Source organism: Protomyctophum parallelum (assembly GCF_964188405.1).
Source record: "Protomyctophum parallelum genome assembly, chromosome: 21".
NCBI lineage: Eukaryota > Metazoa > Chordata > Actinopteri > Myctophiformes > Myctophidae > Protomyctophum > Protomyctophum parallelum.
The window spans coordinates 10,895,490-10,923,482 of NC_139713.1; the positions used below are offsets into that span (position 1 = coordinate 10,895,490).

General features: G+C 43.6%; 2 protein-coding genes across 7 annotated transcripts; both read right to left on the reverse strand.

Annotated features, from left to right (window-relative positions):
* Positions 1-493: 493 nt before the first annotated feature.
* On the reverse strand, positions 494-27,785 carry LOC310879420 (E3 ubiquitin-protein ligase RNF34-like). 6 transcript variants are annotated; one of them, XM_083794092.1, is made up of 10 exons: positions 27,735-27,785; positions 24,598-24,714; positions 24,183-24,256; positions 10,138-10,356; positions 6,652-7,170; positions 3,795-3,857; positions 3,053-3,254; positions 2,918-2,944; positions 2,756-2,803; positions 494-1,826 (listed from the first exon to the last, which is right to left on the reverse strand). In XM_083794092.1, exons 4-10 carry the CDS (start codon positions 10,339-10,341, stop codon positions 1,642-1,644), a joined length of 1,248 nt encoding a protein of 415 aa, XP_083650218.1. In that variant the 5' UTR covers positions 10,342-10,356; positions 24,183-24,256; positions 24,598-24,714; positions 27,735-27,785; the 3' UTR covers positions 494-1,641. The 6 variants fall into 6 exon arrangements, with proteins under 6 accessions (XP_083650218.1, XP_083650217.1, XP_083650219.1 ...); XM_083794091.1 differs by having other exon boundaries at positions 24,183-24,288; XM_083794093.1 differs by having other exon boundaries at positions 24,183-24,288; positions 24,585-24,714.
* Positions 21,234-24,636, reverse strand: LOC310878665 (rabenosyn-5-like; the record flags this gene model as incomplete). The annotated part of the gene is made up of 2 exons (XM_083793035.1): positions 21,234-23,432; positions 24,598-24,636. The coding sequence occupies 2 exons, from the start codon at positions 24,634-24,636 to the stop codon at positions 21,234-21,236; spliced, it is 2,238 nt and encodes a 745-aa protein (XP_083649161.1).
* Positions 27,786-27,993: the final 208 nt, after the last annotated feature.

A 27,993-nucleotide genomic window follows, 5' to 3' on the forward strand; every position in this document is an offset into this window, starting at 1 on the left:
CAATTATTTTTTTCTCAGACCCCAACCTACAAGGTAAAATCCTCAGTGTTCATTTAACTCTGAGATTGTACAAAACTGGAACCAAATATAAGAGTCAATTTGGCTCCATTTGTACACTCTCAGAGTTACAGATCTGTAAGGATCCATTTGGTTCCTAAATTTGGGTCATCTAGCTGGGGACCTCCTGGAAGCCGCTCAATGACCCCCCGGCCGGGACCACACTTTGAGAACCAGTGTGCATGGTGAGCCAGGGACATAGCCTGGCTAAAGCGGCAGCCAGAACAAATCAGCCGTTGGCAAAAGAAAATGCGATTTGAGTCTGGCTTATTAGCCAGGCTACCAGGGACACACATAAGCTTTTATCCAAGTTAAACAAAATCTGAGCTGATTGTGCTGCTGTTTGCGTTTGAAGCACGGTGGGCAGATAGTAATGCAGCAACAATAATTAAATCAGGCTAATTATTAAAAACGATGCGGATGTTCAAATGTTTTTTAATAACAAAGAAACAAACAAAGAAACATTCTCGTGGGAAAACAAAAGAACAGTCGGTATCAATTAAAACCACACTTGCTGGTTGTGAGATATATTGGAAGCTTTACCCAAATGTAATTGATTGAAGGCATTACGTTTGGAACCTTACAGCCTCCCCCACCATATGTGTATTCGTAAGACAAGATGATGACACAATAAAATCCTCAGAGTTAATTTTACTCTGAGAGTGCAAAAAATGGTAGTTAACCACTTACTTTGTCGCGCGACTTTGTCGTGTTGCCTGGCGAGAGGAGCAGACCTAGTACAAGATGTGTTGTGAACTTGTGATCTTGTAGAGCTCTATTTGGAAATGTTTTCCCCTACACCGGCATGCCCAAAATAGGGACATCAGGTCCGGTTAAATTAACCGTGAGGATTCTACTATGATGTTATCTGGTGGTGCTATTTAGATGGCTGCATGATGACACTAAGAGACACAAACAGACAAGACAATTAGTGACTCAGTCACACACACAGAAGTCTCTTCTTAATTTCCGATATTGCACATACTAAAGAACACTGAGAGGGAGACACAGCCTGGTGAGGAATGTACTGTAAACCATATCAACTCTAAAATCTCGGATAATAAGGTCTCTTATAGTCATCGTCGCCCTATGACAGCTTTTCTCCGCTGCTGAGTAGTAGAACAACCAATCCACTTCCAGTAGGCAGGCTATCCATGGGACCACTTCCTCTCCATTGGTTTATAAATCATGAAACACAATCTGAAACGAATCGGTGTAAAGGAACAGAGACAGAAGAGAGATAGTGGGGAGTGGGCAGTGTCCCAGTTCATTTGATGAGTCCACAGCACTGAAGGTTTGATTATACTTTGTTGCGCACGGTGTCGCATTCCAAAACTAGCTATTTTCGGTGCACGACACTGGCACACAACTATAAGTATAAATCAGGCTTGAGAAGAGAGAGAGAGAGCCCACAGGGGAGGAGAACAGTTGGACCTAGCAGGGGGAAACAAACCGTAGTGGGCTATAGGCAACAGTCTGGTCTTCAAGGCCCAAGCTGGGCACAAGGTTTGGGGGGGTTCTCTAACTTTCTCTCTCTTTTCCCCTCTCTCTCTCTCGGCTTACACTCAGTTTATTTATTTTTCCTTAAGACTTGAAGACGTGCACAGCCCGCACAACGTATTGCCTGCAGATGGGGCACTCGCTCATCCTCTTCCCACATTTGGTACAGGTGACCATGTGACCACACTCTAGCAACACACAGTCAATGACAGCGTCCATGCAGATGCGGCACAGGTTCTCGTCAGAGGCCAGCTGAGCTCTCACACAGTCTGTGGACAGACAAAATGGCAAGCAATAATTTAATAATACAACAAAGAATGAGTCAATGATGTAATATGAATAATGAAGATAAGATCAATTCTGACAATCTGAAGAGGTTTTGTATGCACATCGAACGATAATGGTTGTTTTGGATCAACTCAATTGATCACCTGAATAGCTTAATCTGATCATCTGGTAACAGTAAGTCAAGAAGAGGTGGTAGCCCGCCCCTAGTTTATAGCCTACTTTTTGCTTCGTCACATGACGGTGTTACTCGTTTGCTTGAAAATCAATTATTTTCAGTGCGGGCAAAGCATAAATTATGCTTTACATGTGAAAAATTCCCCCTGCATTTGCTCCCCTGGCTCCGTTCACATGCAGTAGCGTAAGTTCAAGAAGCCAATGAAGCGGTAATTAATAAGTCCAGTGCTGCAGTATAGCATGTCTGGTATGACTCCAGATCAGCACTTAACATTATAAGTGGCGCAATATCACCGTGAAGCCCTTTCAATTGACAAGGGTGTCTAGGGACACAAGGATTATAAAAGCAGTCCCACCTGATAAGGGACAAGCCACTACTAAAATAAAATGATGGCTCATGATAAAATGCTCTTAGGAACACGCATTAATGACAGCGTGAGAGAGAGAGAGAGAGAGAGAGAGGGAGGGAGAGAGGCCGTCCTTCCGGACAAAGTGAGCGGATGCAAACTGAGGACGCAGAAATGTCAGTGACAATTATGTTGAAAAAGAAACAGCAGGAGGGTCAAAATGATAATATATAGGATGATATAATGGATAGTAATTTGGTTATAGCATGCCATTTCTACGTAGAAAGTCCTGCTTCAGACAAAATATGAGTACTGTGTGTCTGTGCAGATGGGAACAGGTGGCGTATTTGCCATGAGAAAGGGGGGCAGACGCTATTAAAATGTCTTACCTCCAACTCCACTGTTGCAGATACTTGTAGGTGGGGGGTATGCTACCACTTCATATATGAAAAGGGGCAGTAATAAATATTAGTAGTCTAAGATACAGTACAAGAAAGCAAAACAATTGTGCAACTTAACATATCTACAGATAAATAAATAACAATATTTACCTGCTGTTATGCTGCTCACATTTTCCACTGGAAGAAAGAGAACAAATGACCCTTTTACTTGCGCTGAACGTACACAGCAGTGACCAAGACCATATTTGTTTGTTCCCAAATATGAAGTAAAAGCAAAACTCTTACTGGACTTCCTGTTTTGCTCATTTTCTCTGTAGAGGCGATGCACTCGCTCCAACAGCTCCCACTTCTCACAACATCCAGAGTAGTTGACAAAGTTCCTGGCTAGAATCTCTTTGAGCTGGCGGACAGAGAGGTTTTCTATAGCGTCCTCATTGTCCAGATCGGAGAGCGAGGCCCTGATCCTCCTCTGTGTTGCTGGGCTGATCTACAATAACACAATTAACAGTACAGACAGAGACAGTAAACACTACAGACACACACTGAAAGGAGTTGTTCCAGGTATTGGAATTGAAGCAAGGTTGCCTTTTTATACAGAATCGAGTGGCGCACTACGAGCTTGTAGACCCCAGCCCATTCTTGAATTAAGCCTGAGGAAGGTCGCAAGACCGAAACGTTGCTCAATTAATAAAATTGCTCTGAACTGGCAAGTGGCAGTGTGCGGATGTCCCTTCTTCCACAGACCTGATATTTTTGAAAAATCGTGAAAATGTGGTGCAAATCTTTGACTATAATCTTTAGTTTTTAAGTCAAATCTTTGCTTCTGGAGGGGGGTCCCTGGAACAACATTTCAGATGGGGGCCTGCGGCCAAATACAGATAATTCTGGGGGTCCTTGACATGAAAAAGGTTGAGTACCACTTGACATAGAAATATAGGTTTTTTAGAAAACTGTTTGGATTTAGAAGACTTTTTTTTTTCTTTTGAATCGGCCTCAGGTCTAAATGACTTTAAAAGGTTAACCTTACGTCTATGATAGTTTCGGTGTGCTCCATGTTTAAAAGGGAGACAGTTGGAGTATCCGCCTGCTCCTGAAACACAACAGAGAACAACACATACAGAACAATCTGTCAGTTGGACATTTCAAAGAAAGTAGCATAGCCCAATACGATTGTAGATTAAGGCCAATACATGTTCGTTTCGGACACCTGGGGGTGCACGAGTTGTCGAGTTCTGAGAATAAAGTTCAGAGACAAAGTTCGGAACAAGGTTCGGACATCGGAAGGAACGTGTATTTCCCTTTAGTCACTGCAAATCAGTTTGACCCATTTTTGGCGGGAACCCCTTTTGGTGTTAGCATTATGTTATGCTTTCGCTATTGAAAAATCACACCTGTGTGAACTGAGTGGTGCAATTCCCCCCCCCCCACACACACACACACACACACCTCTCTCTCTCTCTCTCTCTCCCTCTCTCTCTCTCATTAGCAGGCAGCAGGCACAGCACTATCCCTCTCTGTTTCTGGCGCCCCCTACTGGTACTAATAAGTCATATACTCGTGCTCAGATACACATAGGTAGGTAGGTACGCACAGACATTGCTGGTTGTAGGAGTGGTTGCACCACTAAAAAATAGCAGATCTACAAGCTCATAGCGCACCACCGAGTGGCACGCTACGAGCTTGTAGGTCTGCTATTTTTGAAAAATCTAAGAACCACTGACATAGAAACAGCTTTTTCAGAAAACTAGAATCTGATCTCAGGTCAAAATGGATTAAAACAGGAGCGTGCCAATGATTGATAAATGATTAAAAAAAAAAGATGATCATAATTAAAGATATCCTCAATCAGCTAAAAGGAAATGATATGCTGTTTAAGCAGTCTTGGTTAGGCAGTCCACACGCTAAATTAAATTGATATCAACCACTAACTCAACAAGTATAATGATTCTCTTTGAAGGAGGAGGTTAAGGATTTGCCCGTTGGAAGGTGAATAAATGGGAATAAACTATTTCCATTTAGTATGGAGGTTATTTGTTATCGACGTGGTTTGCATTAACTCAGCCCTTATTAGTGCACTGTAGAGACAATGTAGTACACATAATCATGAGCAATCATAATCATCTCCCTCCTCCATTGCTCTTTGCATCGGTCATGCAAAAAAGCAATTAGCTAATGGTTGCAAGAAGCCTTTCCCGAGTGTGACATTGCACTGGGGACACTTTATGTACCCTTTATGTTTATGAGACTAAAGATTATCTCCTCTCCATCTAGCCCCCCCCCCCCATCAGTGTCTTGCCCAAGGACACTTCGACATCTAGACAGGAGGAGCCGGGATTCGAACCGCCGACCCATGGACGACCTGCTCTACCTCCAGAGCCACATGGTTACATGACCGGACTCCCAGTAGCCAATTTTAATATAGGAGGATATGTATTATTATTATTATTATTATTATTATTATGTCATATATTCCATTTCTATAGGCTACGATAAAATTAGGGGAGCTTTCTAACACAGGGGATCTCAAACTTTTCCATGCCAAGGACCCCCAAATTGTCGCCCGATTGTGAAATGGCTTAAAAATAAATAATGAAATCAATCACAAGACCAAAATAGGAATGTCACATCATACAAGAATGGTATGATTCTTTCATGATTCTTGTATTTGTGTATTTAACTGTCCTTTCCAGAATCCCCCACCTCGCACCCCCCAGGGGGGGCCCCACATCCCACACTTTCTATCATGAAACAATGAGGGAGTAAGAGAGATGAGTGCAGGAACGTCATAGTCTTTCATTCAGCTGTTTGGCTGCAGCTGTGATGCCAGGGGTGGCGTTATAAACCTCTGTGAGTGTTACATAACTGAGCCTATTTGACCTAAAAATGCCAAAGGACTTAAGGCCTGCTGCTGGCTGGTTTGGGAGCTGCACACACACACACACACACACACACACACACACACACACACACACACACACACACACACACACACACACACACACACACACACACACACACACACACACACACACACACACACACACACACACACACACACACACAACAAACTCGGATGTTTCCAGCTGTCACATGGACATGAGAACATCACCGTATACACGTTTTCCACATGGACAGGGAGAAGGGTGATTTATCTATGCATTGCCATGTGTAAAATGTTTCATGTCAGTGTTTCATACCAGGGACTTCAGCAACATCAAAAGCAACACTGTTCTATGTCACGTGCAGACTGGGCTTAATTTACCATTGAAAGGAATCAACATGGATAAAGAAAGGTCAGAACTTGAAATCATGATAAAGCATAAGAAAGCATAAAGCATGTGGACTGTGACCACATTTAAACATGGTGATGTAAGTGTTTGTTTCCAGCGGCGTAACTAGACGTCAGTAGGCACCGACGCAGGCTGGCCAGCGCAGGCCCGGCCGACGCAATTGCGTTGTCTGCGTCACGCTAGTTACGCCCCTGGTTCGTTCATGTGTGTGTACGTACGTACGTACGTACGTGTATATATATATATACATATATTTACACATACAGTATATATGAGAATATTTGTTTTTAATTTATAACGTTTGTTGGAATAACGTTTGTTGGAACGCACAGCCATGTCAGAGGCACCATGGAGGATTCAAACCCCTGTCCTGTGCCACCCGATTTCTCCAGTTGCGTGTGTTTGAGACAAAACGTGTGTGTGCGCACGCACGCACACACATTGTACTGCATTATGCATACAAGCAGTCAGCCAGATTTGTACTTCGTCATACGCCGGTGTCACACGCTCCAAAATAGCCGATCTGCATGCTTTTAGGTCAGCTATTTTTGGAGCACGACACCATCGTACGGCAACGTATAAGTGGGACTATACCTGGCTGGTGGTCCCTGAGCTGTCACTCCGACTGAGCACATCTCCCTGAGAGGCGGACAGAACTGACTGTTCAGAGGGGGAGCGATGGGTGGAGGGCGGCGAGGCGTGCAGTGAGTGGGGAAGCGAATGCAGACTGTCTGTTTCTGCTCCTCCCTCTTCCTCCTCCTCGTCCACCACCACCACCACCACCCCCTCCACATCCACATCCTCCACCTCACGTGGCTCCACGTCATTCTCATCCTCATCCTCCTCTTCCTCCTCCAGCGGCATGGGCGTGTCCCCCGCGCCCTGATGGCAAAGCACCAGGTCCACCAGGTCCTGCTTCTCCCTGCAAGTGTCCGTGGGAATGTTGCGCAGGAGGAGGTACTGGCGCAGGTCCTTGACGCGCAGCTGCATGAGCCGAGGCCTCTGGAAGGCCGTGCCGCGGAGCAGGTGACAGGTGGTGCAGCAGCGCAGGTTCTCCCGCAGCGCCGAGCTGCACAGGGCACAGAAGCTCTTCTTACAGTCACAGCAGAGGTGCTGTTGGATGGTGGAGAGAGAGAGAGAGGTAGAGAGGGCAGAGGTCAGTGAGAGAGAGAAAATGGCATGATCCGGTCCTACTCTGTTTCTTGTCACTCTAGCTCAGAATCAGAATAGCTACAGTACATTGTATAGTGTTGAGTATAGTACAGTGTTGATTTCTAGTTATATGTTTTCTACTGTCAAGCGCCATAGTATTCCACATAGCTTTTGTGTAACTGACCAATGCCCTGCAAGGGTCACGTTCGCAAAACAAAACAGCCAATGAATTGGACTAAATGAAGGCCGTCCTAAATCATATTATCATCACGGGATACCGCTTCCAAGAACTGTTATCACAAATATATCTCCATTCTCCATGTGACATATTTAGCATCTCAATAGTTCATTGCTGGAGTCATGTTTAAACTCACTGACACAGAGCTGAGCTGAACTGTCCGTGTAAATGAACAGAATGGAAGCACAATATGGCAGGAATTATTTTCATATCACTGGCGTGCAAATGTTCTCATTATCGCTAGCGTGCGCGTGTGTGTGTGTGTGTGTGTGTGTGTGTGAGTGAGTGTGTGCATGCGTGCATCGGTGTGTATATGTGGTGTACATGCGTGCATGCGTGTGCTCTGGTTCACGTTAAAATGACCCCAAATATGTTTGAAAGTGAAATGTCCGCTTTCCGTCTTAGTTCAGCAATAACAAAGTTCGGTGCTCGTGTAGTGTGGCAAACCCAGGTTCAAATACTGGTTAGGACATAAATCTTATAGATTGCAGCTTTAATTGCAGTGGCATTAAGTCATGCTGTGCCAGTGATGAAAGCTCTGGAGTAGCCTCGTTCTCCTCACACCTGTTGCCATGCCAATGGTAGGTTAGATCCCCCTGGACACGACCAGTTGTGTGAAATTTATCACACTGAAAAAGGAGGTCCTATTAATTAATACAAAGGACTGAAGAAAGCATGTGCGTGTGTAGCTGTGGCATTGTCTACTTGGGCTTCTGTGTGCATCACAGATTCTCTGGTTCAGGTGACTAATATTGCCCTTCTATTGCATCTAAAACATTTGTATTATTATTTTTCAATAGAATTAATTAAATAAAGTAAAGAACCATACCTTCAACCTTGCATCTGTGTTAGTTAGATTGTAGTAATATACTACTCTGCCATTAAGACTGGTTATAATAATGTTTTATTCACTAAAAGTTATAGATTGCAGTCGGGTGACTCTGTTCAGAAGAAACCTTGGCCTGCAATTAATATTTCATGCCTCCGTGCTGCAAAATCTATAAGCTGTCTCAATTGTTGGCATCAAAACCACTACCGCTGCCACCATCAAGACTGTTTTCAGATATCTGCTGCTTTCTCATTTGTCTAAACCTTTGGTGCTCTTTTATGGCGGTTTTAAAGGAGGGTAGGGACTATGGAGTCACACTTTAAAGGAGGGTAGGGACTATGGAGTCACACTTTAAAGGAGGGTAGGGACTATGGAGTCACACTTTAAAGGAGGGTAGGGACTATGGAGTCACACTTTAAAGGAGGGTAGGGACTATGGAGTCACACTTTAAAGGAGGGTAGGGACTATGGAGTCACACTTTAAAGGAGGGTAGGGACTATGGAGTCACACTTTAAAGGAGGGTAGGGACTATGGAGTCACACTTTAAAGGAGGGTAGGGACTATGGAGTCACACTTTAAAGGAGGGTAGGGACTATGGAGTCACACTTTAAAGGAGGGTAGGGACTATGGAGTCACACTTTAAAGGAGGGTAGGGACTATGGAGTCACACTTTAAAGGAGGGTAGGGACTATGGAGTCACACTTTAAAGGAGGGTAGGGACTATGGAGTCACACTTTAAAGGAGGGTAGGGACTATGGAGTCACACTTTAAAGGAGGGTAGGGACTATGGAGTCACATTTTAAAGGAGGGTAGGGACTATGGAGTCACACTTTAAAGGAGGGTAGGGACTATGGAGTCACATTTTAAAGGAGGGTAGGGACTATGGAGTCACACTTTAAAGGAGGGTAGGGACTATGGAGTCACATTTTAAAGGAGGGTAGGGACTATGGAGTCACACTTTAAAGGAGGGTAGGGACTATGGAGTCACACTTTAAAGGAGGGTAGGGACTATGGAGTCACATTTTAAAGGAGGGTAGGGACTATGGAGTCACACTTTAAAGGAGGGTAGGGACTATGGAGTCACACTTTAAAGGAGGGTAGGGACTATGGAGTCACACTTTAAAGGAGGGTAGGGACTATGGAGTCACACTTTAAAGGAGGGTAGGGACTATGGAGTCACACTTTAAAGGAGGGTAGGGACTATGGAGTCACACTTTAAAGGAGGGTAGGGACTATGGAGTCACACTTTAAAGGAGGGTAGGGACTATGGAGTCACACTTTAAAGGAGGGTAGGGACTATGGAGTCACATTTTTTGATGGCATTTTGTAGGGAATTCCACATTTTGGTGGCATAATAGAATGAATTCATCCCCATGTTTGTGCCAAATCTGGGCAGAATGAGATCAGTCTTGTGTTGTGACCGTGCAGGGCGTCATACTCACTCTTTTTCAAGTACATCATCATAATCATAACTGATACATTACTGGCTGCTGTATATTTGGTTAAGTGCCTAAATCTAAATGAGCTGATCTACAATCTCACAAAGCGTCACTGCGTGAGCGTTGTGTGTGTGTTGTGTGAGCTAATGTAGGTGTGCGTTCCCGACGACTAAACAGACAGCAACGTCTTTACGCCGAGGTATGTACGCTTTTCCGACCAGTCATTGGTCCGACATGTGGAAAACGACCGGATTAAGGTTGGCGAACATGCGTTTAGGTTGGCGAACATGCATTAAGGTTTGACAAACATGCGCTGCTCTGTGCTTGCGGTTAAGGTTAGGTTAAAGTTTGAGGTAGGTTGTCGTTGTCGGACCAGTGACTGGTCGGAACTTACTAGTACTGCACCACTTTGTCCCTCTCACCTTGCGTCTGAAGACGGAGAAGGCGAGTCCACAGGCCTTGCACAGCTGCCCGGCGCTTCCTGAGCTGGTGGGGGGATAGGTGGAGTACCCCGCGCTGGGGGCGAAGCGGAAGGGCCCGGCCCCGGCTCCGAACCCCGGCTGCTGCGCCCGCACCGTGCCCGTGCCCATCACCTCGTTCAGCAACCCGCAGCATGACGCCCACATGGACGATGCCCCCGCCTGTGGTGAACGCGCGCACACATGCACACGCACACACGCATCCCTTACCATAAGCTAATTAAGCTTTTCCCCTTGGCTTGATACATAATTGATGGGAAAGGTAACTCAACCCTCTCTTCGTTAAGCACTCAGACAGAAATCTCAACGTGCTTTTTTGCTGCTCCCACACAATCTTTTTATTTATTTAAAATACTCTATGAAAGAGCAGGTGAGCTGGGATGTAAGTTAATGCAGGATGTGAAAGAAGTTATGATTATTGTATACGATAAAGTAGTGTGTGACGTGAGAGAGAGAGAGAGAGAGAGAGAGAGAGAGTGTGCTAAGCGGTAGATTATTGTCTTTCAGGTAAGGGATGTTTCATATAAATTGCAATTAAAAACTCTTATTAACTACTTAGATCCTATATACTTTGGAGACTTGTATGTCCACCAGTAGTCTATCCTTGGCCCACTCCTTTTTGCAATCTAAACCTAATCTCTTTACAGAAAGTTTAGAAACTCTGCAGAGTTAAGTTTCCCATTTTACACAATGAGGTCAACAAGGCCATAAAGGCAATAACAAAACACGGACTTATAATTAGTCGAATGCAAGGCATGCTTGGGTGAGGTGACACTATATGCACATAATTACCTATGGATAATCTATGAAGCGTTGTGCAAAGACACAAATCAAAGCAGTGAACCGGTACAATGAACGAGCACGCAGCAGATCTGTTGCGTCAGTTCACTGACCACAAGACTGGACAGAGACAGGGAAGTCAAGATGGCCGTGATCTGATCTGAGCTTCAGCTCCTTGGAGAATACTGATGAGAGAGGGGAGGGGAGGGGTGGGGGGGCAGGGAGGAGAATATGTCTTCTGTTCCAGGGTCTGGGGAATCAATAGCTGACACGAGTAAACTGTATACTCTGTGTGGTTCCCGGCACACAACAGAACACAATGGATTCCACATAAGGCTAGCCCAGACTCTCTTCACAAGACAGTGCTCAGCTCTGAGATTCTGTGACAATCACAAATTATTAGTGCAATACATAGAACTATACAAAACAAAAACCTTATGAATGCTTTTTTGAGGGACACTATAGCACCTTCTATATCCAGCTTTTAGTGTATGTTCACAAACTTTATCCTACACAATTAAACATTAAATTCCTATTGACAATGGATGGTGAATTTTACGTCTGAGCAAATAGGCATACTGTCTATTTTTGTCCTACACAAACATTAAATAAATTCCCATTGACGATGAATGTAGAATTTTACGGCTTATTGTCTATTTTATGTCATGATGATGTACGATGAAAAGAGCGCCCCTCACTTCACACGGGTGTGATGGTAGGATATACATTACATAAATAATAATAATAACTAAAAAAGTCACAATTTTGTAAAGTGTGGTTGCCGCAGTCGCTGCCCCTCCCACTAATATTGTCAGTCAATTACACTGTCACGTTACCCCTGTGATCATGCGTAAGTAAGTCGGAGGGGATATATCCCCTAAAAATCATGTTTTTCCAACAAACCGTTATATTTTCCCCTTTTTTAGCCCCGTCTTGGTCGATGTGTCCTTCAGATCTTTAAGTGATGTGGAAATCCCGTAACGCTTGAATAATTGAACTTTTGACCATTTGTCATAATAATAATAATATATACACATTACATTACATTACATAATCATAATGTATTATATATACATTAGTAAATAAAAATAAATGTTTACAAGTTTTATGTTATGGAGGCTATTTTGTACAGTAAGCCACATGTACAGCACCGTTCCAAATTATTTTATTTTATTTCTGGCCAGCCAACTCGCCGGACCCCATTGAGAATCTATGGGGTATTGTCAAGAGGAAAATGAGGAGCACCAGACCCCAAAACAAAGAAGAGCTGATAGCAAGCATAAGGAAACCTGGGCTTCCATAACTCCCGGGCAATGTTTTAATCTGAATGCCACATTAAGAAATTAGGATCACATCAAATCAATCAATGTAAATCTATGAATGGTTTAGCTCCCACATTGGTGACATGCTCACTGGAATACACACTGAGCAGATCCCTTACATCATCAGAAATAGGACTCCTCATTAAACCTAGAGTCCTAGACTAATGCCTTCAGTCATTATGGTCCTACTCTATGGAATTCTGTACCCCTTGAATTAAGGTCTGCTATAACAGAGTCTTCTTTTCTTCTGAAGACATACGGTTTCTCTTTTCACAAGCTTTTTGGTGTGTGGCTATCTCTTATCCTTAACCCATTCAGGGCGGGAACCCCTTTTGGTGTTTTAAGCATTATGTTATACTTATACTATAAAAATCGTGAAAATGTGGCGCAAATCTTTGAATATATATTCTTTCAGAGCGAACATTTTTAACTCAAATCTTGCTTCTGGGGGCTCCAACAACATATTTTCAGATGGGGGTCGGCGGCCAATTAAATATAATTTTGGGGGTCCATGACATGAAAATGATTGAGAACGACTGTCAGGATTTAGAAGACATTTGTAAAATCGTCCTCAGTTCTAAATGGGTTGATAATTAATATGTTCTCATCCTATAAGTTATTTATTGTTAAATCTCGTTGATTGACACAGGGGTGAAAAATGGGTTACAAAATCGTGGGATAAAAAATATATTGTTTTGTTTTTATACAGAGTATATAACCAGCAAGACGCCTGAGGGAGAGAAGCGCGCACGCATCCACCTCGTTGACAGCAGACTGCTGGCGCGTTGGCATGGGGGGTCAGATCAACATTCTGTATTGGCCATATAAGGAGCATGTCTTGAGTGTACAGGGTTTGATGAGGCCAGATCAACATATGGAACACGTCTAAGGGTGGTAGCGGGGACATTCTCTTGAGTGTACAGGGTTTAATTTCCGGGCCCGTTGAGAACTCTAGTTTTCGCCGGCTGCCGGGCACGGCTGCACTAATAACTTTGGGGCAGGCCCGTCTAGAGTTTGAAATTGGAATGGACAGGTATAAGTCAAAAGGGACACGAAGAGGAAGGATGGATGGGGAAGGATCAACATATGGAATGTCAGAACAGGTTCTGACAAATATCCATCCACAGCAGGTCGCATTTATTATGACATCAGGGTCTCCACATCGCCATCCCTGATGATGTCACATGATGTCATGAGACCTGGATACGATATATGGGGGCTTGCCTGGGGTGACCAACCAACCAACCAACCAACACACTTGACGGGAAATGCACAATTCCATAGTAAATGCGCAAATAACGGGCGGCCTTACATGCTTTTTTTCTCATGTTTTATCTTTGACTATTTTTGTCTCCAACAGGCCGAAGGCATGGGGAGGGAGTATGTTTTGGCCGTCCGTCCGTGAACAGCTAATCTCTGGCACCGTTGGCTTGATCGCAGCCAGCGCTGAACCTCTGCCAGGCCGCTTTGTGCAAAACAATATTTTTGTCCAAACATCATGCAAATTGGTACACATTTTCTAATATTACTCCTTCAGATTTTATTAATTTCACGCAAATCGTACAGATTTGATCTCCATAGTCATGTGATCGAGACTGGTTTGTTTGATTTCTCATAATCCATCCTGATTGGCTACGATTGGCTTCTGAAGTTGTCAGGAGTATAGCCTCCTAAACATTTTGCCAAACCCAGAAGGGCACTTTTTCTAGTTGTCTTTATTTTGAAGCACATTTCCTGATACAATTATTAATACAGTATATATATTAACATTTTACTTTCCAGCCTAAAATCATATTTAGTGCATCCAGTACTCTGGTGGCTGAGCAGACTGAGCTACTACAACAGTGTGGCCATGATGAAATCATCTCTATTTGGCTCCATGCCAGGGGCAAAGCTTTCCTCTGTCACCTCAATTAGCACCCGTCCCTATAAGCCCTGTCTGCAGGGAGGGAATGTCAAAACGTACGAGTGACAACTGCAAACAAGGTCCACATGATCTACATGATTCTCTGTGGCTACTTGTATCATATATATTGAAATTGGCATCTTATTATATTAAAATTGGCATGTGGGTGGGTGTGGGCATCACAAAACAATGACACAAAACATAACACCATGGGTTTGACTGGCCAACAAATGTCACACAAACATCTAGATTTGTTTGGCTAAAACAAAATGACACGGAAAATGTCACAAACGTGACAGCCGTGACAGTTGATTAGCCAAGCTCTGCGGGCTCTGTACTCAATGTTCAGCCCACAAAGAGGCCTGAACATAAATTAGTTGCATTTACATTGTCCTGGAACTATCTTTGAGAACCACTTAGCTGGTCTTAGCAAGCGTCTCTTGTCTCCTGATTTTATTTACTGAAATGCACCTTTCAGATGTCCTATGCTTGTGTTCAGTGTTAACTAGACTCTTCTAGTGGACTAAATCAGGGGTTCTCAACGTTTTTGGCTGGGGTCTCCCGGAAATGCTTTGACCATGTCTCGCGACCCCCAACCTGCGTCCCTCCCCACCCCCAATACAAATTGACCGCTACAATAACCTTAATAATAGAGAAAATATATCATACACAATAGTATACTAAAACCAGATATAATCATTAAGGAAAGTTTATGCAGGCACTATGTGTACTTTGTAAACTCTAAATTCCCATTTCCAAATTTGTAATCATCTGGGGACCCTCCAAAATAATTTCGGGACCCCCCGAGGGGTCGCGACCCACGGGTTGAGAACCCCTAGACTAAATGATGATGATGATGATGATGATGAACACATGAAGACTACACCAAACAAACCCAATGTAATACGGTAGCCTTATTCATAGTGTAGGTTTATAAATAATAGCCAAACTGTGGAATGCCCTCCATGCCCACCTGAGAGCGCCACAGTCGATTGACTCCTTTAAGAGAGGCCTAAAGGCCTACCTTTTTAACAAGGCTTTCTTTTGAACCACTGGTTTTACCTCTTGACTTGTTGTTTCCCTTGATGTTTTAATCGTGTGATGTTTCTTTCTTTTACGCATTATAAATAAAAGCCATTATCATTAGCCAAGTTATCAAGAATTCATAATTCCATCCGATGTCTCCAATTCCTGTTTACCCCCCTCCTGCGTGCGGCTCTCTCTCTCTCTCTCTCTCTGAGGAAATCCCATTCACACTATCGAGTATGTTATTAGCTAGCAGACTATCAAGACTTCCTCCTGACAGGGGTTGCAAAGTAATTTTCAGTAAAACAAAATGTGATCAACCTCACTCATTCCTCTTAATCTGTATTTAAATAGATGTACACAATTTAACATCGACAATATCTTCTTCTCTTCTAAGAGCAGTGAGTTGTGGTTGCCAAACCAAATTGTTTTTTTTTAATGGCACAGACAATTCTATCATTTTAAAATGTGGCTATCCTATTTCATAACGAGGGCCTGACATTTAGCCCGCTATTCTCCTGGCTCTGTATCACATTTCATAACAATCTCAGATTTCTTAATCCATTTTAGAATACCAAACTGGATCATGTCAGTCCTAAGTGACTTCTCTTGGACTGGTGCTTTGTGTTACAATCGGTGCTGTGTGACAAAGCTTTATGATGGGCAATTTAAAGTAAAAATAATATAGGCTTGGGAGCACAGTCCAGCAACTGAAAAACGAGACTAAATAATTACATTAGCCTACATCATGAATTATTCTGTGTTATTAAATCATTACAGCCTGAACTTTGCATGCCATTAGCCTACTGTAAAATGTAGGTGAATTTTAGTATGGTTTAGTCAGTCTAATTAAACGATTAACTTCAAACCAACACAAAAGCAAGTAGTAAACTAGTACAATCTCTTTTCATGATTTCAGCTCAGTGTTATATGTTCACTGTTCAGTCAGTCCCTCATGGGCAGAAAAGCTTATTTTAAAAGTACTACACCATGCAAAGTACTACAACACATATCTTCTAAAACAGTGATTCTCAAACATTTTCATGTCAAATACCTCCCAAATGTATGTACTGTACTGTACATTACATTCCCATTGACAATGAATGGAAGAATTTTACGTCATATTGTCTCAGCAAATACGGCACGATGATAAGAGTGCCCCTCACTTCACACGGGTGTGATTTTTGTCCACACACGTCTCAATAATTGACATTGACAATGAAAGGGGAATTCCGGTCAAATGTCCGCTAAAATCTTGTCCCCGCCCGTCTTAATATTTGCCATTGACAATGAACGGAGAAATTACGTCAGAATTCCGCTAAATATGGCGTAAATTAAACATCAAAACATTAAACGCCATTGACATTAAAGGGAAAATTGACGTCATATGTAAACGAGCAAATCAGCCAATGAATCACAGGCAACAGGCATTCTGATTGGCCAGTATGAGATGATTCATGATGATGTATGATGATAAGAGCTGATAATTCCGCTAAATATGACGTATATTAAACATCAAACGCCATTGACATTGAAGGGAAAACTTACGTCATATGTAAACGAGCAAATCGGCTAACCAATCACATGTTGGCTTGGCCAATAATGTCTACATAAGGGACCACCTTATGTACCTTATGTAGCAATGTCAAATGTCCGCTAACATAAATTGATTTTTAATAAACAAAGTAGCCTGTGAAGTAGGGTTAAAGTGGTTACACAGATTTTGATGCCATTAATAATTTAGCTGGGGACTCCCTGGAACCCCCTCAGTGACGCTGTGGGTCCCAATGCAGGACCCCACTTTGAGAAACACTGAAACTTTCAGAGCTTGGTTCTGGCCATATGCCAGAAGGGCTGACCAGTCATAGGGCCGTAACAATAAGAAAAGGTAATACAAAAATAGACTTTTGGGCCGGTGGAAGACCATGCACAAATGCCAGGGCCGATTTCCTGTGCCAGTCCATGCCTGCTGGTTATAATTTCAACTTTGGTTAAGTGGGTTTAAAGCGCATGTAAAAGAAAATAAGTCAAATTAATCCAATCCCAATTTATACCATATTACAATGTTATTATGCTTTTATTAATGCATATTAGCCTACTGCGTTTACCAGCATATTACCACCGATCATCATCATTGTGACATGGCGGGCTTATTTATCTTTATCTTATAATAACTGCAGCACAGAGAGATGAATTCAAATGACAAAATACCTGCAACTGTGGTCTAGTCAAGACGTGATGATGACATTCCCTCAGTCACTGACTGTCTGCAGTGCATTAAATAGACAGCATCACGATTAAGACATTGCATTGTCATCTGTGGTCCAGTCAGTGGGCTTTGGGGACGAACTGGGAAGTGCCACACACAGACCACACTGTCACTGACTGAGCTGAGTTCAGAGAATAAAGCTCATTTTACCTGCTACAATGTGCCTGGGATGTATAGCTAGTAATAAGGCTACTGTAATTGAACATGCGGTGCAGGAAATAGAACGCTCATCTTATAGGTAGCCTATACATATAACGTCTGAAAATAACCGATCTATAAGCTTTATAGCGACGTACGCGTTGTGCGCTTGTATAGATCTGTATCAAATCTGTAGCCTATAAATCAGTGCATAAATCCCATCACATTGGCACATAACAGACAACCGCAATGACATAGCGCGGTGCAAGAATGACAATACAACATCAATGAACATGCATCGATAATTGTCATTGATATGATGTCATGGTCATTTCTTTTTACAGGCAATGAATAATAATAGTTTATCGGACACAGGGGCATAATCTGATATAGTGGGATGATCCTTTCCTCATTGGTGCATTCTAGCAAAGAAGTTACTAAACGCAAAACTACCATCGTCTCGACATCATCACATTATTAAGTTAAAATAGGAATATGGCATTACCTTCATTGCAATTCCCGGGTGAGGAATTCGCCGAGTAACAATATCAGAGCAACCATTGCAAGGGCACGGGGAAATCTCAAACCATTACCTATTCCCTCTCTCCAGCTCCGCCAGTGTATTGTGGAATAAACATAACGTAATGGACGGGAAAGAACTGACCAATCGCTGACTTGGAAGAGGGGAAACGCTGAGGTACTTCGTCGCGCGTCGGTGTCGCGCGCCGAGAGCACGGCTCTCCAAGCTCACCGCGCGTCGCGGACGCGACCCGCGGTGAGCTTGGAGAGCCGCTCTAGCTCGACGCGCGACACCACATCGCGCGGAGGACGGAGCAGCATAAATGTAGTCTTTAATGACAGTTATCTTTAGCAGCCAATCGTCTTTTAGATCGCCGTGTAGTGGGCGGTCCAGGCCGTATCCCGTGCGTAAACACGCACGTCTGTGGGCAGCCCTGATTGATTTGTTATAGTAATGCACGACCGTGTCGCTCGCCGAGAATAGCCGACCAAATCACCAAAATATGTAATATTTCATTGAACAGGAACACGGTAACTGACAACTGCACAGAAAGCAAAACATATAGGCCTATTTGTCATTTTCTCTTCTGGTCCCAAATGTAACTGCAATCTTTTCCTAATGCAATTAATGTGTCAGACTGAACCCAATATATAGCCACTGTAAATAAATAATATAGCAAATAAATTGAGTCCAGTGGGGCCTGAAATAGCTGCATGTGTAGTGTGTGTGTGTGTGTGTGTGTGTGTGTGTGTGTGTGTGTGTGTGTGTGTGTGTGTGTGTGTGAGCACGTGCGTGCGTGCGTCTCGCGGGGAAAAAGGAAAATCTGCAGTCTGCAGTAGGAAGATTACAGGAGCTTACAGTAGGCTACTTTCATTACATCATCAATAGCTACTGTAAGCCCCCAGGGGGCACTAAATTGCCACACTGCACCATGCTACCACTGGCAGACTCTGGGGAATATAGGCTTCCCCCATTAAACAAAGCCATATAGGACATGGACCATTGACCATTCACCTGCACACTGCTCCACCATGTAGTATATCAATACGACCAAGCTGAGGCATAGGCTACTGTGCAGGACATGTGTTCCAAAGGCCCTTTACGGATTACAGCAGTGTACTAAATTCCGACCAGTCATTGGTCCGACAACGTACCTCAAACCCTAACCTAACCATAACCGCAAGCACGGAGCAGCGCATGTTCGCCAACCTTAATCCGGTCGTTTTCCGCATGTCGGACCAATGACTGGTCGGAAAAGCGTACGGACCCCTCGTGGACGTCACCCCATGAAAATGTTCATTTCCCGGTTTGAAAACATTTTGTTTTCAAACAACTAACCTACTAAGAGATCTTAGTTGTTAAATTAGATCTGTCTATACAGTAGCCTATATTCTGTGGCTCTGGAATTACAGTGAAACAATTTTGTGCACATCATAGGCAATGCTTCCTTTTTTTGTAACAGTTTAACTGTCCCCATTTTGCGGGGGACCACCTGGAACCCTCTCAAGGACCACTGGGGGTCCCTAAACACTCTTTGAGAACCATTGGCTCCCCAAGTGCAAACTAATGTGTTTTATAGCAGTGGTCCTTAGTCCAGGGACCCCCAGGGGTTCTTGAGGGGATTTCAGGGTGTCCCCAGAAATCTTTGAAACTGTTTAATTTCACTAGTATTTCACCAGCTAGAAGTTACCCCAATGAAAAATGTAATGTAAGCCTACTGTATGTAATTTAGCTAGATTTCACTATCTTCACTGTTATTACCCCACCTACAGTGTACTGTACAGTGTACTGTTATCAGGGTCACTGGTGCACAAACTTCTAGTAAAGTACATTGACCACTGAACCACGAGACACACCAGAACACCTACATGTGATCCTTCTCTCAGACTCGCAGCATATTTTTAACCCTGACACAGTGAGTAGACAATGATTTCAGTTGGCTGGATAATATGGCTACATTATTTCCAGAAGATGTTGAGAAAATGACTCTCTTTATGCATGAGATGAGTAAGTACTGTAGATGATAATGGCCAATGTCATACAGTATATGCACAATATAACGACATCCGTTTTTCACTTTCCCAAAATGTAAGCTGTTCATTAGCACTTTTATGTAAACACTGGAGATTCGGAGTTCGACCTATGGGATCTATCGTTGCCATGGTTACAGCCGGCCCGTCGCATGCTTGTGTTGTTCACTGTGTGTGTGTGTGTGTGTGTGTGTTGGAACTGCTGCAACACAGGCTTTACCCATACATTATAGAGTGTTTGTTCAGTAACAGGAGTCTCTGTGTCACTCCAGCTCTTTATTAAACTGAAAATACATTTTTAGGTCGGTATACCATTTTATCCAATCAGGATTGAGAATTCAGAAATGAGACATTACACAAATGACCATATTTCTTACGTCATCATTGAGAGCTAGTCATACATATACACACCACGTACTCTGGTCCCAGCAGATCAGGCACAATTTGCTATTTTATTTTTTACTGATTATGTATATAGTATACGTATGACTAGCTCTCAATGATGACGTAAGAAATATGGTCATTTGTGTAATCTGGTCCCAGCAAAACAGACAGATTTGATGTTTTTTTGCATAAACATCAAATGGCGGGTTGGCTGTCACGGCGATAGAGACTGGGTAATGATAAAAGCATAACATACAAATCCATGAGGGCTTGTTTCCATTTTGGTCCTATTAAAAGGTTAATAATTTAGCCTAAAACAGTGGTACTGTTACGATTAGTTGACACTAGTGTCTGTAGTTGCCCCATGGCACAAATTTTATGAATTCACGAGACTTCCAAGACTGTCAAATTAGGTTGCAGACATATTCCCATTCAAAAGATCCATTTGGCAACTGCATGGAAAAAACGAGTTATTCTTAAGTGGTATTTTAAGTGGTGTCTCCATTCTACCAAAATAGCTGATGGTTACTGCCAACAATGCCTTTTACAAATTCATTTGTAGTGCTTGTACAGGGTGGAAACAACTGTAGACATGTCATACTAGTACTACTCAACTAGTTGCAGTACATCAAGTACAGCTGACCGTGGCCTCACTGTGAGGGATTTAAAGTGAGGACCAGGTGTTAACATGTTTTTCTTTCTTCTTCTGTTCCTGCAAGGTGCGCTGCAGCTCTCTCAGGTTCTCCAGCAGCAGCTCCACCTCATCCAGGCGGTTGTTGCGCTTGGCGTCAAAGATGTAGGCCCGAATGTTGTCAATCTGCTGCAGAAGCAGCTCCTCCTCGATCAAATCGATGTCTTGCAGAACCTCCTCCTTGTCCGTTCCATCGAAGGGGTTGGTCGAGACCCAGGCCTCAGTGAAGGGGCTGCTGGCATGGCTTTTCTCCTCAAAGGGATTGTACTCTTTACCATTGGTTGCCTGACACTCCTTCTGGATGCCCTTGAAGGGATTGGACATGTGCTCCTTTATGGGAGTGAACTTCTGTTCTTCACCTCCAGGAGGAGCCACATGTCCACCTAAACTTCTTAGCCTCGAGGGCATCTCCTGTACCGTGAAAGTTGGGATTGCCTTTAAAGAAAGCGGGTTCCCTTCAGCTTCAGGGGTTAGTTTTTCTGCTGGCTCTTCATATTGGTCCTGTCGTAGGTTCCCTGCATGACCCAAGTCCTGAGAGTTCTGCCAGAAGATGGAGAGAGTTGGGGCCATGTGCTCCATCTCCTCCCTCTCTTGAGCCTCAAAGTGCTCAAGCTCATCCTGCTGCAAGCTTTCGTCCTTGTCCAGCTTCTCGAAGAGAGTAATGGCGAGGCTGGTTTGTTGCCGATCGTACTCGTTCTGTAGCTGCCGCAACTTATTATCTAACATTACCACCTCGTCCATACAATGGGCCTCCTGCGCCTGACGCAGAAATGACTGTACTTTTTCTATCTGCTGCAGCAGAGGGTCTTTAAAATGGCTTTGTGTGTGGAAGACGTCTGAGGAAGTGATGTGCGGGGCTGCAGGGGCCTGGGGAAGCTCTCTGTTGGTGTTGGAGGCATGATGGTTCTTCTCAGACTCCTGCCTCCTCTTCTCTTGCTCTTGTTTCCTCTTTTCTTTCAAATTCTCATACTTATCCTTAGTGGGTAAAGACATCAAGCCAAATAGCTTCTCTTGGACAAACAGTGTAACAGTATAGTGGACCATTTTCTGCAGCTGGAGGGTGTTGGGATGTGGTGGTGGGTCATCATTAACTCTGAGTGTTAAGATCCTCTTACTCAGCGCATCAATTAAATCATAGTATTTGAGTACTTCCATTCTCAATCCACCGGCAGTGTCTAGATTGTATGCCGTCTCTCCAGCATTGAGAGATTCGCTCATTCGGATGTACTCCGGAGCCCTCTCGTCCACTTTGTCCATACACGACCTCAGCCTCTCATAAAGTGTGACTATGTCAGGCATGTGGTCCTTCTCCAACTTCTGCTGTCTCTTCAGCAGGCTGCCCATGCAGTGCTGACAGCAGCGAATCCTCTCATTTTCCTTTTCCTCCCGCATGGAGGCGACACTGCTCAGGCTGCTGACACCACTACTCCTAGAGCCCATGCCACCACCACCACCCCCTGCCGGGGGCACCTGGGATTGACCAGGGCCTCCGGGTTCACACAGGGCCTCCGGTGTCACACTTATTATCTCAAAAGCCAGCGACAGGGGAACAAACTCTATGCACTTCCAGCACATGATGGAGCCACAGAGACGGCAGTGGTGTCGTCTGCTAAGGGTTCTGAACTTGTGCCCACAGTCGGGACAGAAGGGCACATACGAGTCACTCGCCCATGGCGCTACGCATTTCTCTATTGCTCTGATTTTGGCAGCATCAACGTTGGTCCGGTCAATAGACGTCAGCGTCTTCAGATTCACGATGAGTTTATTGACCTCTGTAACGTTATGCTCTACCCGCACTGCCCGGTGTCTTTTGAAGAAGTCCAAATGATTTCTGGTGGCTCCCAGTTCCTGAGGTCCCCACATGTATGGGTCCACTCCACCACAGTAATAGCTGTGGGTATCGGGCCTGTCTTCAACGTTCCACTTCAGTAATTTATCTTTGGCTTTCTTAGCCTTCTGAGCCAGTCTTTTGAGCACATGGTGGTCCGCCCCTGAGTGCTCCACTCCATAGTGGTCCTGGAGTTGGTAGAATGAGTGCAGGTCTTTCAGGCACAGCGGGCAGAGGAAGCCCTCCTTTATATCCAATATGGGGGGATCCTGCTTCAGACTGCACCTCTGCACAGCACTGGCCGTGCAGACCACCCCAGTTGTGTTGTTGGCAGTTTGGATTATCTTGCCGAATCAAAATGATCTATTACATCACAATAACAGCCCAGGAGTTTATCTGGATGTGATAATAAGTGGGGAGTTTAAGAGAGCAGAGTGTGACCTATGTGATGATGTCACTTCAGTCAGGTTTAGTTAACCACTTAAACCAGTAAGGTTTAAGTGCGAGGTCACGTGCACGCATCCGCCTGGGTGACGGCAGACTGCTGGGCGAGTGCTGCCGCTTTGGATCAACATATGGAATGAATTCTGTACTGGCCATATATGGAGCGTGTCTTGAGTGTACAGGGTTTGATGAGGTCAGATCATCATACATGGAATGTATGTAATGTCAGAACAGGTCAACTCCATATATGGAGATCTAAGGGTTTGAGGTTTAAGGTCAGATGTAGAGTTTCTGGCCGGCACCATACAGATGAGGTCAGTGTCGTGATCTATATATATGGAGATGGCCATATATGGTGGCGTGGCCATATATGGAGGCATGATGTCACAAGGCGTGAGGTGTGATGTCCATATATTATGGAGGCCTGACGAACGGACGGGAGACGCAGGTTTCCATAGTAAATGAGCCCCGAGTATAGAGCCCTGAGGGCTGAAGGAGTTTTATGTCAACATATACATCTACATTTGAGGTATAGCTACTTTGCAACACTGGTGCACAGTGTGTGTGTGTGTGTGTGTGTGTGTGTGTGTGTGTGTGTGTGTGTGTGTGTGTGTGTGTGTGTGTGTGTGTGTGTATACAAGAACACTCACCACAAAACACGCTCGCCCTGGGTCAAATCCGGCGACCTCTGAGTCTGAGCGGTCGGACCCACAAATACGGCACGCTCGGAACGGTCGGACGCACAAATACGGCGACCTAGGAATGGTCGGACCAACCATGTATAAATGGTGTATAAATATACATGTTTTAAAAGATATGAGACACTGCTGATAATCTTGTTTGAAAATGTTTAAGTTTGTTATTTCAATTTTTGGCCTGGAGGATGGAGATGACCAGTAGCTTGTTCTGTTAAGGCCAGGGCAAGTATATTTGAGGTAAAACAAAACTTATTTTTTCTTTATTCGTTGTTGTTGTACAAGGTTTTTATTTTAAAGCTCGATATATTCTGATAGTAGTCATTTCTATAGTGTTTGTTCAGTAACAGGGCTCACTTATTATAATTACCAGTGTCCTGGGGTTGTCAATCAATGCATTTGGCGCCATCGTGTGGTCAACCATCCAGGTGCTCCTCCTCTTCTCCGGATCTGGGATGGGATAGAACAGAATAGATACATCCTGGACCTGTAGTAGGAAACAACAAATAGTTTCAGTTATTTGATTAAAGCTAATAATAATAACACTAATGTTATATTATCAACAATGTAGGCCTATTTATTTTCCTTTTTCCACACAAATGACAGATATGATTGCTTTGTAGTGCCAGTCTAATTGAAGGAAAACGACCCCAGGTGGTTCAGTATGGTTCATTCTTTGTTGACTTTTCTTTACTGATGACTTGCAGTTTGTTACTGTATGTGTGGTGTGGTTCTACCTTCTACACAAATGATATTTGTCATTTTCAAAAATCCACCTGTTGGTGGCGCTGTAAGTCTGTGAAAGATTTCACAGACTCCAGGTCCCCAGCTAAATATTTAACTAAACAAGTACTGTACTTTTAGGCAGACATATAATAGTACACCAATTCAATAGACAACAAACAAACAACTAATTTCAGTAATGGAGGAATGGAACACCTTTCCAGAATGGAATTCAAGTAGGCTACTACTGTACTTTTATGCAGAAATAGCAGAATAGTACAACAACAACTCATTTCAGTAACAATGGAGAAATGGAACGAATACTGGAATACTCGCCACGCCGAGTCTTCTTCATCTTTGGCGAGATCACTTCCCCTTTCGGCGACTCTTCGTCACTTTCCGGGTCGAGTTCTGTCTGAGAACTCGACCTGGAAAGTGACGAAGAGTCGCCAAAGGGAAAGTAATCTCGCCACTGGAGCGCGCATCTAGCTACCTGCTCCTCTTGCTTCTGAAGAAGTCGCCGGTCGCTTCTTCTTTTTCTCTCTGATGTAAAGAGAAGTTTGTGGCAGCGCGAGCTGCGCGACCCATGCTGCTGCGGCGCGGCCCGTGCACTCAGCACATCGCAATTTCGTTTTTTTCTGCTGCTGCAGTTGGAATTAAAGAATGGCAAATAAAGCAATCTTTCTCCATTCAGCTCTCGCCACTGGAGCGCGCATCTAGCTACTGCATGATGATCATGCACGCTGACACAATATCGCCACGAATGGCCAACAAAAGACATCTTTATTCTTCGCCGTACAATGTGTAATGTGTTCCGTGCTGAAAATAGCTGATATACAAGCTCACAACGCGTCGCGTCCGGACACGTTGTGAGCTTGTAGATCAGCCACCCCCAGCATGCGGAGATGCAGGCTCTGAGAACATTCAGAAACTTTTTCCTTCACAATAACACAATAAAAGCATGCAAAAGCATTCAGCTTTCACAAGTAAATCACAAACTATCATTTAGCCCTGTACTGTACGCTCTCAGAGTTTAATTATATTAAAAATGTATTTCATCATAACCACAGCAATGTTATATTTACGTTCCTTCTCTACAGCTTAAATCAAATGGAAAGTAGTTTCCAAAGTGGGTTATGGGCTAAATGATAGTTTGTACTGTACACTCTCGAAATGATTTACTTTAATAATTTAAAAGACTAACTAAAATGTGAACAATTCATGTGACCTACAGAACCAGTTTAAAACATTGACTAGACAGTAAAGACTCATTTATATAGTCTACAAAGAACTCAGCCCTATACAATTATATTTATACCCCGTATAGGCTACTCTTTAAATAAAAAGCCTCAATGTATTTGCCTATCTAGTATCTCTGCAATGTCGCCTGGTCTGATTATTATAAGCCACATTGGGCTTATTTTTCTGAAGTTACTTGTAAATAATGGTAGAACGGTTGTGAGCTTGTAGATCGTCTATTCTCAAATAGCCAACATAATATAAATAAGCACATTGTTTAGTGGACGATATATATAGCTTTGAAGTGCTCGTGTGGCCTTTTATAGTCGCTTCTTTTAATGAGGGGACCTGGTTGCTTGTTTCACTCTCACATCCACGATATGTGGCAACCCTGGTTTGTTTTGTTTTGTGCATGGATCTGGATGTATGCTTTAGCATCGTTAGCACAGTCGCTAGCAGAGGCTGCAGCTGCTGAAAGTGCCCCGGAAAGTGAAGAAAATACAAACACTGAGGGAACTAGTTGTTGTGCTAGTTCTCATCTCGCGTCCGGACACGTTGTAGATCAGCCACTTGCAGCTGCAGCTGGTGAAAGTGCCCCGAAACGTGACGAGAACTCGCCAGAATGTGAAGAGGCGTCGCCCCCGCGGCGAGTTTCCGTCATGTTTCGGCGAGGTTTCGTAACGTTTCAGCGAATCCTCAAGTTAACTCGCCAAATCGCTAAATGCGGCGAGTATTCTTGTTACCAATGGAACACCTTTCCAGAATGGAATTTCCAGAACAATGGAGGGGGGTGAGCCAATTTATTATCCATGCATACTTTTCATTAGACCAACAACAACAAAACTGCATGGTTCTAAATGTTCTCCTTTGACAAACAACATTGATTCTAAATGTTCTAATATGAGAAATAAGGTAAAATAAACATAGGGCGAGATATCCGTGCTTTGGGGCGAGATATCCACGCTGTGTGGCGAGCTATCCACGCTTCGAAAAGTGAAGCCGTGGATATGGAGAGAGAGAGAGAGAGAGAGAGAGAGAGAGAGAGAGAGGGTGTCTATAGTTATAGTGAGAGTTGAGGGGGCCCAAGGGTGGTCATCAGCCTCTTTTGTTTGAGTGTGCTGGGTCGTTTACTACAACAAGAACAACAATAACGCCGGGTACACACATCATAAACATGCAAATAGCCACATGTTAGCCACTAAACTTAATATTAAACAATAGGCCTATAGCTGCCTAAATACTAAATAGCATGCATGAAACAAAACAGCCAGCTCAAAAAAGACTCATATAAAACCCAAATGTCTCTATTAGAATTTCAGGTTAAAGAACAAAACAACAACAAAAAGATGCACAAGTTGGTCAGAGGACTGAGGAGGTCTAAAATAAGCTACAACATATTTCGTAACAGCATGAATGTCTCTAAAACACAGCTGAGCTGATTGTCCTCGTCCTCGATCGCTCTCAAACTGTCAATATAGTTATTCGAAACTGTCTGTGAAAAGCAACATGGCTTCACAATCACAACAATAATATCAAATAACTCACTCAGCATTACGTTGGTCGTGGGCATTTCCACAATGCATTTGTGTCCTGCAGCAGCCGTAATGAAAGCTCTGATATCTGTTGGTTTGTAATATGGGAGTCATTGGGAGATGCTAAACACAGCGCTGCGCATCCATAAACACGCCACTAGGTGGAGTATTCTATCAAACTAAAAAGACAGAGCTGCAACTCTGCTGAGGTTTTAACATCTTATTTAGGCTATTTATTATTGATAAATTATGATTAAACTACGGCTTCTTTA

Coding starts and splice junctions, on each gene's coding strand:
- LOC310879420 (XM_083794090.1), bottom strand. Junction 2,804..2,917: donor TGTGAGCAGCATAACAGCAG/GTAAATATTGTT, acceptor TCATATATGAAG/TGGTAGCATACCCCCCACCT. Junction 1,827..2,755: donor CTGCAACAGTGGAGTTGGAG/GTAAGACATTTT, acceptor GTCTGTCCACAG/ACTGTGTGAGAGCTCAGCTG.